The 12581-nt window shown below is 44.6% G+C and overlaps 1 protein-coding gene across 1 annotated transcript; it reads right to left on the bottom strand.

Annotated features, from left to right (window-relative positions):
- Nucleotides 1-9651: 9651 nt before the first annotated feature.
- LOC120925085 (olfactory receptor 493-like) lies at nucleotides 9652-10608 on the bottom strand. Its single transcript, XM_040335964.1, has one exon. It carries the CDS (start codon nucleotides 10503-10505, stop codon nucleotides 9726-9728), a length of 780 nt encoding a protein of 259 aa, XP_040191898.1. The 5' UTR covers nucleotides 10506-10608; the 3' UTR covers nucleotides 9652-9725.
- Nucleotides 10609-12581: the final 1973 nt, after the last annotated feature.

Below are 12581 nucleotides of genomic sequence, written 5' to 3'. Positions count from 1 at the left end.
CTGCCTTTGTCCTCATGTATCACGTTTTCCTGGAGACTTATGCAGGCATAGGACACACCCCTGCCACGGCGCCTTCTCATGCACCGAGAAGTTCAGCTTTCTTCTCTTTGGTGCCATAACACCCAACACTCAACACCAAACACACACAAAAAACAAACAGAACAAACAGACACAAATACACACAGAACAAACACACACAAAAAGACACAGAACAAACACACCCAAAAATCAAACAGCAAAAACCAGACACCAAAATCAAACAACACAAGCAGACAGCTAATACAAAATCAAAAACAAACACAGAAAAAACAAACACAAAAAAACAGTCAGAAAAAACAAACACAAAAAACAGTCAGAAAAAACAAACACAAAAAACAGTCAGAAAAAACAAACACCTACTACAATCTCCTACTTCTATAAATCTTTAATCTAACAATACTACACTCACCAACAAACACCAATAAACAACAGTGCAAAAGCACCTTGCTTTAGGAAAGGGAACACAGGGATGTACTTTTGCAATGGAAGGGCGTTTGTGTGGGGCTATTTATACACAGGGCGTATCTCACTAAGTCTGCTTGGCCTATTTCCTATCTCACTGATTGCGCCGGGCCGAGTTCTGAGCATGCCCAGTGAGGTGCAGATTCGTGTGCGCATGCGCAGTACGGCCGGCCCTTCATTTGCATGGGGTCATGGTTCATTTCAATGGAGCACACCCACATCCTTCCCACTTTCAATTACCCCACCTTACGCCTCGGAATTTACATTACGCTGGCGCACATTTGGGCGCAAATACTCTGTGGATACGGCACTTACGCCACAAAATTCAGCCGCCGTAACTTAAATGACATGCGTTACGCCGATCTAAATATGCACCGCTCTACGTGAATCTGGGCCTCTGTGTGTGACGAGTTATTCAAAAAGAGCAATAACAAAAAAAAAAATTGATTTAAAAAGGAATACTGCCCTGCGGCCCAGTCTCTGAAGGGAGGGGATCATGCTCTGCTTCAGTATGTCACAGTACATGTTGGCATTCATGGTCCCCTCAATGATCTGTAGCTCCCCAGTTTCGGCAGCACTCATGCAGCCCCAGACCATGGCACTCCCACCACCATGCCTGACTGTAGGCAAGACACACTTGTCTTTGTCCTCCTCCTCACCTGGTTGCCGCCATACACGCTTGTCACCATCTTGTTGTAATATTAATATGGATATGTAGGTATTTTAAAATAGTGTGGTATATGTAAGGCACAGTATATATGTGTGACATACAGGAATTCAAGGTTACACATCGAAAGGTGTTTGCTGACCAAAAGGGTTAGTGGTCAAACACAGATCAAAGGAACAGCTGAGGACCCCTTTGATGTGTTAATCCGGGTCACGGCACCAATGTAGTGATAATGTATAGTGTCCAGTACTCCGGTTAGATAATTGATATCTTAGATGTTAGTATGATGACTATAAATTACGTTGTTTCGCAGCAACGCACCGGTTCTCCAGAGAACGCAAATTTTATTAACTTCTAATAACATACAAAGTCCAAAGTCCACAGACGATACAAAGATCCAACAGAGTATTTCAGAATCCCATCTTTTCCTAGACCTGTGCCATATTCATCATAGAGTGACAAGACTAGCTGAATACCAGCTTGACTGCCTCAAATATTGGTCTCACACTAAGGGGGGGGGGGGGTCAACCAAATGTTCCCATTGAATGAATACCCCCCCCCCCCCTCAAGTCTAATTACCATCAATAAATACTTCCTTACAGTATGTATGTAAGGAAATATCAGGCCATCTCACACAGCTAGTCTTAGATAAGATTAACACATCAAAAGGGTCCTCAGCTGTTCCTTTGATCTGTGTTTGACCACTAACCCTTTTGGTCAGCAAACACCTCTTGATGTGTAACCTTGAATTCCTGTATGTCACACATATATACTGTGCCTTACATATACCACAATATTTTACAATACCTACATATCTATATTAATATTACAACACATCTGACACCACATAAGTTTATCTTTGTCTCATCAGACCACAGGACATGGTTCCAGTAATCCTTAGTCTGCTTGTCTTCAGCAAACTGTTTGGGGGCTTTTTTTGGCCATTATCTTTAGAAGAGGCTTCTTTCTGGGATGACAGCGTATGGTCTGAGCACTGACAGGCTGACCCCCCCCCCCCCCCCACTGCTTCAACCTCTGCAGCAATGCTGGCAGCACTCATACGTCTATTTCCCAAAGTGCAGAGGACAACCAAACTGATAAGAGGCATTTACAAAAATGTGAGGGGTGTACTTACTTTTGTGAGATATTGTACATGATATGACCTAAAAGTATGTAAAAACTGACCATCACAACTATCATATATCCAGATGTATGACCCCCCCCCCCCCCCCCATAGTTATTCGAGCTTAGGTGTCTCCAGTGAGGGTCCTGTTAATATTACATCATACAAAGACATTGTAGACAATTGTTTTCTTCCAACCTTGTGGTAACAGTTTGGTGAAGACCTGTTTTTGTTCCAGCATGACTGTGTGCCTGTATAGAATGTCAGCTCCGGTTTTATTTGACGAGTTTGTTGTGGAAGACATTCCAATGTCCTGTACAGAGAGCCCTGACCTCATCCCTACTGATCACCTTTATGATGAGATGGAATACTTGGCCAAGTCTTCTCGTCCAACATCAGTCCCTGACCTCACAAATTCCTGCAAACACCCTCCGAAATATCATAGGAAGCCTTCTCAGAAGAGTGGAGGGTGCTCTAGCCTCAAAGGCAAGCCATCTCCATATACATGGCCATGGTTTTGGAATGGGATGTACAACAAGCGCATAGAGGTGTGTATAGACCTTTGGCAATGTAGGGCCGGATTCAGCAAGAATTTAAGCCGGCGTTTCTATAGATACGACACGTAAATTCAAAGCTGCACCGGCGTATCATCTTTCTGTATTCAGAAAGCAAGATACGCCGAAATTAGGCTAAGATCCGACTGGCGTAAGTCTCTTACGCCGTCGTATCTTAGGGTGCATATTTACACTGGCCGCTAGGTTCCGTCGTTTTCGGCGTAGAATATGCAAATTACCTAGATACGCCGATTCACAAACGTACGTGCGCCCGGCGGAATTTTTTTACGTCGTTTGCGTAAGGCTTTTCCGGCGTAACATTGCTCCTGCTTCTATGAGGCGTACGCAATGTTAAGTATGGACGTCGTTCCCGCGTCGAATTTTGAATTTTTTTACGTCGTTTGCGTAAGTCGTTCGCGAATAGGGCTGGACATAATTTACGTTCACGTCGAAACCAATACGTCCTTGCGGCGTACTTTGGAGCAATGCACACTGGGATATGTACACGAACGTCAATCACGTCGGGTCACCATCCATTTACATAAAACACGCCCCCCTCATCCTCATTTGAATTAGGCGCGCTTACGCCGGCCCCATTTACGCTACCCCGCCGTAACTTAGAAGGCAAGTGCTTTGTGAATACAGCACTTGCCTCACTTACGGCGGCGTATCGTAAAAACGATACGCTACGCCGCCATAACAATGCGCGACTCTACCTGAATCTAGCCCGTAGTGTTCTGTATTTGTATAACCTACTATATAAAGATCCATGTATATGAACGATATTATGACCATGCATTTATTTGCACCATGTTTGTGTATGTGACTAGTATGTGTCTTTTTGAGACTGTTTACGGGGGATATTACAATTTTAGTGAATGGAAGGTGTCAGTAAAGTTTTTCTTCAGGTGGGTAACGCTGTACATCAATCATCTTCTGTACAATGTAATGAGCGTAGTGTAAAGCAATATACCTGTAGTTCCAATGTGTGGTGGAGGCTCTGTACATGTATTAAGGTGTCACGCGGGTCTCATATATATATATATCATGGTGTACATTTTCTAAACATACTGATTAGTCTCACAGGACTCATTAACCAGGACGCTTCTGTTCTCGTCTATTAAATGTTTGATAAACTAATTAAAATGATGTTATTTGATTGTCTCTAAGGCAGTAGTTCTCCACCTTAGCGAGACCAGGACCTGGTAAAATTCTTCCTAAACCTTCCAAACCCCAGCAGTAAAAAAAATGCTCATACATTAAAAAAGAATGGGAAAGTAAAATATATAAATAAAATATATATATATATTACACATGGAAGAGAAAAGCCATAGCCAACTGTCCCTGATTTCGAGGGATTGTCCATGATTCGGAGCAATGTCCCTCTTTCCCTCCTTCCTCCTCACTTGTCCCTCATTTTGGTCTGATCTATATAGATGTATGTAAAAATTCATTTTTTATCTATCAAAAGGTGTTTCTTTTTCGTACATCACAGTACACAGAGCACCGTAGTCATAACTATGTGGGTTATACGCCACCTTTAGGTGATGGACACTGGCACACCCAAAAGACAGGAAGTCCCCCTCTCTATATAACCCCTCCCATACAGGGAGTACCTCAGTTTTTTCGCCAGTGTCTAAGGTGTTGATCACGGTTAATGAAGTGCTAAGAGCTCCGCTAAAAAATCCCTAACAGGATCAAGAAGCTATGCAATCGGATCCATCAAAAGTGCCTGAAAGAGCCAAAATAGATGCCTCGTGGAAGAAGAGCAAGGTTTTCTGTCTGTAATGCTTCTCTTTTGAGAGCTGGACCCTGAGTCGGCACCTTGGTCATGTGAAAACTATACCAAAGAGTTGCTCTGGCAGGGTGCTATACAGGTCAAAGGGAGTGGACTCTATATACAAGGAGGACCCGGTCCTTGAAAATCTGGCATTACACGGCCCGCCGTGATGGGTGAAGATTGGGTCTGTCTGATTTCATAAAGGTGGGGGTTTGGGACTTTAAATGAGGCACGGTTGAGTGCCTCCGTCCCCGGGTTCAGGTACGTAGAAAAAGGAAATTTGGGACTTTAAATGAAGCAGTTGAAATGCGGAGGTAAGAGTAAAAAAGTATTTATTCATAACAGAATTGTAGTAATAGAGTAATTTCATATATATACAAATAAATTGCACAAGGTATATGACATGATGGATAAAAAATACATGTAAACGAACACATAATCATAATGGATACATGATGGTTATTGTATATAAGACAGTAATATGACCTGCAAGTGACAAGGGCGGCATGCCCGATAGCTGTATCTGTAATCACATGATATACACATTTTTTTATATGTTGATGACATCGTTAAACATGATAGATGGTAAATGGATAATAAGGCATATCTGATATGGCTGTGGCATCAGCTATAGCTTGAAGCGTTTCATGGATGTGTTCACTCATCAGGAGCAGATGCGACACAGATTCCTATGGGATATGTAAATATGGTAAACCAAACTCTATATAGAGGGAAACAAATCATCAAAAAAAGATAGGTAGTACTTCTTTGTTAGCCAACCACACTTAGCAACCCGGTCAGTGAATACGGCAGGTGGTAACTGGCACAAGGTTGAGACAAAGATACATGCCTCGTCGCAGGAGCTGAGGTGGCATTATATAAGGTTGCAGCATTGGATAGTATAGGGAGGGGCATGGGTGTAGGAATGAACTATAAATATATAATTGAAACTAGGGTTGTCCCGATAATGATACTATTATGGGTATCGGTATTGGAACCGATACTAAGCATTGGCGCGAGTACTTGTACTCGCGCCAATGCTCCAGATGCTTCACCCGATACTTTTTTTGTGAATGACGAGCGGGCTGACTGGGGACGGAGAGCGGGCTGAGAGGGGGCAGAGAGCGGGCTGAGAGGAGGCGGAGAGCAGGCTGAGAGGAGGCAGAGAGCTTTCTGAGAGGGAGCGGAGAGCGGGCTTAGAGGAGCCGGAGAGCGGGTTGAGAGGAGGCGGAGGGCGGGCTTAGAGGAGGCGGACAGCAGGCTGAGAGTGGGCTGAGAAGAGGCGGAGAGCGGGCTGAGAGGAGGTGGATAGCAGGCTGAGAGCTGGCTGAGAGGGGCGGAGAGTGGGCTGAGAGCAGGCTGAGAGGGGCGGAGAGTGGGCGGAGAGCGGGCTAAGAGGGGCAGAGAGCACGACAGAGAGCAGAGCAGTCCTTGGGTAAGTAAAATAGAATGTCAATGTGTGAATAATGTCACTAATGGGGAAGAGAGAGGAGAGGAAAGCCCGAGGGCTTTCACACTGAGGCGATGCGCTGGCGGGAGAGAAAAAAATCTCATGCAAGCAGCATCTTTGGAGCGGTGAGAGGAGCGGTATGTATACCACTCGTTCACCGCTCCTTCCCATTTAAAACAATGGGAAACCGCGGAAATACTGCCCGCAATGCGCCTCTGCGCCTCCGCCTCTGGCAGTTTTCCTTCTATGGGAAAAACTGCGATGGAGCATACACACGACCGGGATTCCCGACCAAAGCTCCATCACAGTTTTTCTGTCGGGAAAACCTCTCATGTGTAGGGGGAAAGACTGACAAGCAGGTTATCGGGATTTCCAACGGGAACTTTTTCCTGTCGGAAATTCTGCACGTGTGTACGGTGCATCAGAAGGGGGTGCAGGGGGTTCCCTGCACCTTTTCTTTGAGAAAACAAGCCCTGGTCCTGTGAGATACCAGCCATTCCTGTGGACAACTGCACTCCTGGAATCACATGATCTCCTCTATTCTTCCTTTCTTCAGCTTTGGCTCTGGTTTGGTATTCTCTAAAAGAGGCGGTACTGGGAGGTGGGTAGGGGGTGGAACCAAGGGATGGTGCTCAGAGGTGGGTGGGGGGCAGAGACTTAAGCCTCGTACACACGGACAGTTTTTCAGACGGGAAAACTGCCCAAAAACTGCCAGCCAAAAAAAAGATAATCAGCTCTCTTTTTCCCGCCTGGTTTTTGGCAGTTTTCCTATTGGAAAAACTGTGATGGAGCATACACACGTCCGGGATTCCCGACCAAAGCTATTTCGCAGTTTTCTTATGGGGAAAGACTGACAAGCAGGTTCTCAGCTTTCCCCTCGGGATTTCCAGCGGGAACTTTTTCCTGTCAGAAATCCTGCACGTGTGTACGGGGCATAAGGGTGCATCAGTAGGGGTTGCGGGGGGTTCCCTGCACCTTTTCTTTGAGAAAACAAGCCCTGGTCCTGTGAGATACCAGCCCCAGCATTTCCTGTGGACAACTGCACTCCTGGAATCACATGATCTCCTCTGTTCTTCCTTTCTTCAGCCTCCTGTAACTTCCTGGCTGGGCTGGTGAACATGGCATTCCCGGGGGCAGTCACGTACCAGTAAGCCAGGTTTGCTTTGCTTACAGAAATGGGTTGTGTAAGGGTTTAAGGTTCTGAAGCTAGGGTCCTTCCTTAACTGTTACATATGATTGTAAGGGGTTAAGAGTTTCAGAGCCAGTGTTATTTCACTCATTTTAGTAGAATTCTAAAAGGCCTTACACACATAATTTCTTGTAATTTTTATCTCTGAACAAAAGATTATACATGCAAAACATTCCTTACTAATTGACTAGAAATGTATCTTTCCTTTTTGTTATTGTTCTCACAGGTGTTGTTTTTATATAGTCTATTACATGTGAGACATTCCTTATTAATTGCTAGAACTGTATTATATTTTATCTTGGACAATACTGGCCCTAAGGGTAAGGTTACATTAGCCATAAAAAAACTGGAAGATCTGTCAGTTGAGTTAAAAAAGAACTCTGGTATAGACAACCCCTGGGACCAATACTTTGGGTGGTTCACCAACTGGAAACACGCTCTTATCCAGCTAGGGATCATTATAGTGATCATATTTACAGTTATAGGTATTGTAGTGTTCTGCATTTTCCCTTGTCTAAGGAAGATGCTCAGCAAAGGAATTGATAATCTTTCTATGTACCCCTCCTTACTCCCTGATCAAATATTCCCTTTTGATCCCACGCCATCAAGCTACGCTGAATATATTAGGCCCCGTACACACGGTCGGTTTGGTCTGATGAGAATGAACCGAAGTTCAATTTCATTGGACCAAACCGACCGTGTTTATAGGCTATCGGTCTGTTTTACTTTGGTCCAAAATTTTAAAACATGCTTTAAAACCGAACCAATGGACCGCTGCCCCATCGGACCAAACCGAAGGTTAGTACAGAAAAGCATCGGTTCAAAACCCGCGCATGCTCAAAATCAAGTCGACGCATGCTTGGAAGCATTGAACTTCGTTTTTTCAGCGCGTCGTGTGTTTTACGTCACCGCGTTCTGACCCGATTGGATTTTGAATTGATGGTGTGTACACACATCAGACCATCAGGCCACTTCAGCGGGGAACCGATGAAAACGGTCCGTCGGACCATTCTCATCGGTTTTGTCCGACCGTGTGTACGGGGCCTTAAAAGATACAGACAACAAAGGGAGAAGAATCCCATTATCTAAGGTGGGTGGGAAAAGCCCTCAGTAACCCTGACCCCACTTCTGCAAGAGAAACCAGGAAGGCTACTTGTCCCCTTTTAATATCTCAGGCCCCGTACACACGACCAGTTTTCTCGGCAGAATCTAGCAAGAAACTCGATGGGAGACGTATTCTGCCGAGAAAACCGGTCGTGTGTACACTTTTCGCCGAGAAACCCGTCGGGAAACTCGTCGAGCAAAATAGAGAGTATTTCCTTGTTGGGCAATGGGGAAATTTGGCTCGACAAGTTTTTTGACAGCCGAACGAGAAACTCGACGAGAAAAACGTGTTTTGCCCGTCGAGTTTCTCGGTCGTGTGTACAGGGCCTCAGGTGTAGAAGAAATCATATTCATGATTTAAGAGGGGAACTGTAAGGGTTTAAGGTTCTGAAGCTAGGGTCCTTCCTTAACTGTTACATATGTTTGTAAGGGGTTAAGAGTTTCAGAGCCACTGTTATTTCACTCATTTTAGTAGAATTCTAAAAGGCCTTACACACATAATTTCTTGTAATTTTTATCTCTGAACAAAAGATTATACATGCGAAACATTCCTTACTAATTGACTAGAAATGTATCTTTCCTTTTTGTTATTGTTCTCACAGGTGTTGTTTTTATATAGTCTATTACATGTGAGACATCCCTTATTAATTGCTAGAACTGTAATATATTTTTTATCTATATTTTCCCTATCTTGTACTTTCCTCCTTTTTCAATTATATTATGCAGCTGTTGTTTTTCACTTACTAAGCCTTTTTAATGAATAGAAGTCTTTTTTTTAACGAGTAAGCCATAATAACTTATCTTTACAGAACACGTAGTATTTGTATTAACCAATGACATATTGCCAACATAATATGTTTTTATTTCTTACCCAAATTAATGTATTTCGTCCCCTCCCCTTTTTGTAATACATATAATTGTCTTAATATTACCAGTAAAGTCAGAGAATGATTTCAGATACACCGTGTTTCTGTGTCTTACTATTCCTGTACTAAAATCTCTCTCAACGGGGGCCACCCGAACAAACACACTGGGACTGCCTAAAGTCAATCAGCGCCAGTGTGCACCCCTACATGTTGCTATAAGTCAGGGGCGGACTGACAACTCATGGGGCCCCCGGGCATTAGAAGATTATGGGGCTCCCGGGCTTCCAGATGGCCACCATGCCAGGAGGCAGTGCAGTGGCGGGGCAGCTAAAATCTCGAGATTTTCACATCAAAGTCATGTCGGTTTCGGACATATCAGGGACAGATTTTTACATACTGTCCCTGGCTTTACTGAGCCTGGCAACCCTTATGGGGCCCCCTAGTGGCATGGGTGCCTCAATGATCAAGTGAAGCTATATTTCCTGTAATTTTTAATGTGTTTCTGTAGTACAATATTGTTTCACTTCATGTATTGTCGTCTTCATAGCTTTATGAATATCCTGATTCCTTAAAGTATAAATGATGGGGTTTAATAGCGGAGTCACTGCAAAGTAGACAAAGGACAATCCTTTATAGAGGTTGATATAATGGCTGCTCCTTGGCATCACATACAGGCCGAAAAGTGTGCCAAAATACAAAGTCACCACCAGGAGATGTGAACTGCAGGTGGAGAAGGCTTTCTGTCTTCCCGACGATGACTTAATTCTGAGAATTGCAACGATGATAAAAACGTACGACAGGATAATGAGTAGACAAGGTCCAAGTGTCAGGGTAGTGCTGATGACCAAGACATAAATCATTAAAACACTTATGTCTGAGCATGCTATGGAAATCAGGGTTGTGTAGTCACAATGGAAGTGGTCGATACTAACAGGGCCACAAAACTTCAGGTTAATTAACAAGTAAAATACCACCGCCACACTCAAGAATGAGATCAACCAGAACAAAATCATTACATACAAACACAGCCTGTTGTGAATGAGAGCGGAATATCTCAGAGGCTTACAGATCGCCAAATATCTATCATATGACATTAACGTAAGCAGGAAAGACTCCACATCCGACACACCTCCCAAAACGTTCAGTTGGATGACGCAGCCAAGATAGGAAATGACTCCTCTTCCCAACAGTAAGTCATGGAGCATCAGTGGAACCAGATTCGTGGTATAGACTAATTCACAAAAGAGCAAATTACTGATCAGAAAGTACATAGGGGAATGGAGATGAGGGCTTTTATTCACCAAAAAGATGATCAGGAGGTTCTCAATGCAAGTACATGTGTAGATTATCAGCAGGAAAAGAAAGAGCGGAATCTTGTAGTCACGGAGGTATTCAAATCCAAGAATCTCAATTTCCACAAAATTGGTTTGGTTCATTTGATGTGTCATCTGTGAAAATGAATTAACAGACAGTAAATGTTATTGTTCATTGTCTGAGGACAGGTGGAATTGCGCACAGAAAAGCTGGCCAGGAATGTGCAGTGTTAGTACCGGAACCAGTAGCGGCATCACTGTGCCCATCAAACGCAGCCACTGTACCAAACGCAGCCACTGTGCCCATCAAACGCTGCCACTGTGCCCATCAAACACTGCCATTGTGCCCATCAAACGCAGCCACTGTACCAAACGCAGCCACTGTACCCATAAAACACAGCCACTGTGCCCGTCAAATGCAGCCACTGTGCCCATCAAATGCAGCCACTGTGCCCGTCAAATGCAGCCACTGTGCCCATCAAATGCAGCCACTGTGCCCATCAAACACTGCCACTGTGCCCATCAAACGCAGCCACTTTGCCCATCAAACTCTGCCACTGTGCCCCAAATGCTGCCACTGGGCCCCGAGTGTTGCCACTGTGCCCCAAGTGCTGCTACTGTGCCCCAAGTGCTGCCATTGTGCCCCAAGTGTTGCCACTGTGCCCCAAGTGCTGCCACTGTGCCCCAAATGCTGCCCCTGTGCCTCAAATGCTGCCACTGTTCCCCAAGTGCTGCCACTATGCCCCAAGTGTTGCCAATGTCCCCTAAGTGCTTCCTCTGTGCCCCAAGTGCTGCCACTGTGCACCCCGCCCACCCGGCACTTACCATGTCTCAGGTGGGCAGCGGGTGATGGCGGCAGGCAGCGAGCGGTGACCGGTGTCCTCCATTTCTTCTCTGACCCTGATGTCTTCTCCCGTCCACTCCTCCTCTTGTCCTCTGCTATGATTGGACTCCTGATAGGCACCCAATCACACCACTTGTTGTTTCAGCCCATCAGGTGACAGGTAACACAGACCCGGTGTACCTGATTGGCTCAGTGTTAAGAAAGCAAATTATTTTGGTTTCCTAACATACTGCTGAGTGAGAAGCGAGCGCACAGCGTTGCGCCCGCTTCTCACATTTTTGGACGCCTATTAGAGCCAATGGCTCTATTCAGGTGGTTCTAAAAAACACCCCACCGCTGTAATTAAGGTGCCCGAAAAAGGGGCCGGACACCTGAATAGGGGGTGTCAGCAGCGACCATAGATAGATTCATGCAATGCATGAATCTATCTATGGTAATTAGACCAGTACTGCTATGTCCTCTTCTGGGATGAAGGGGGATGAGTCTACTGTTTAAAGTTTGCATTGTTTAGGATAATGTGATCAAGCTCTTATCTGATTTTGTATGGTAAAAATTCTGTGTGAATTTACAATAAAGTTAGTTCCTGTTTGCACCTAAGCTAGCATTGTCTAGTTCTTGGGTGCAGTTCCCAGCTATATTACCTTGTTCCTGAGTTCCAGCAGCGAGGAAGCACTGTTTGGCAGAGGCACCCAGGTAGGGTGCCAGGCGGTCCGTCACACTGTCATAATTGTGGGATCATACAATTATGTCCCTTTATCTTGCACCTGTTGGTGGTTTTTGGCCAAGAGATCTGTGAGCTCTGTCCAAACTCCAATCAATATCTAGGATATGTAGAACCAGAGTATTAAAAAGGCCTAACAGGTACGGCTGGAGTTTTGCATCACAGTTTCAGAAGCACCCCTGATCTGGAGGTTTTGGGGTCTTTCCATGTTCTCCGCATCTTTTTGCTGTATCTGCAGTTGAGAAAAAAACTTTCTTTAAAAACTCCAGCACATATTGAATCAGGTCATCAATCCTTATTTGTAAATGATCAGTCCATTCTCCAACTTAAGCAATTTCACCTCTCGGCTCCTGGGCTATCTTGTCCATTTCAGTGAATATTCTGTGTTAAAGTATGGAGTCTATAAAATAGTGTGCTGACAATAGAGGTTGTATAAGGGGGGTTTTGGTATCGGTGTTCTCACCTAGAT

Source organism: Rana temporaria, chromosome 1, assembly GCF_905171775.1.
Source record: "Rana temporaria chromosome 1, aRanTem1.1, whole genome shotgun sequence".
Taxonomy (NCBI): domain Eukaryota; kingdom Metazoa; phylum Chordata; class Amphibia; order Anura; family Ranidae; genus Rana; species Rana temporaria.
This window is presented reverse-complemented; position numbering and strand designations above follow the sequence as displayed.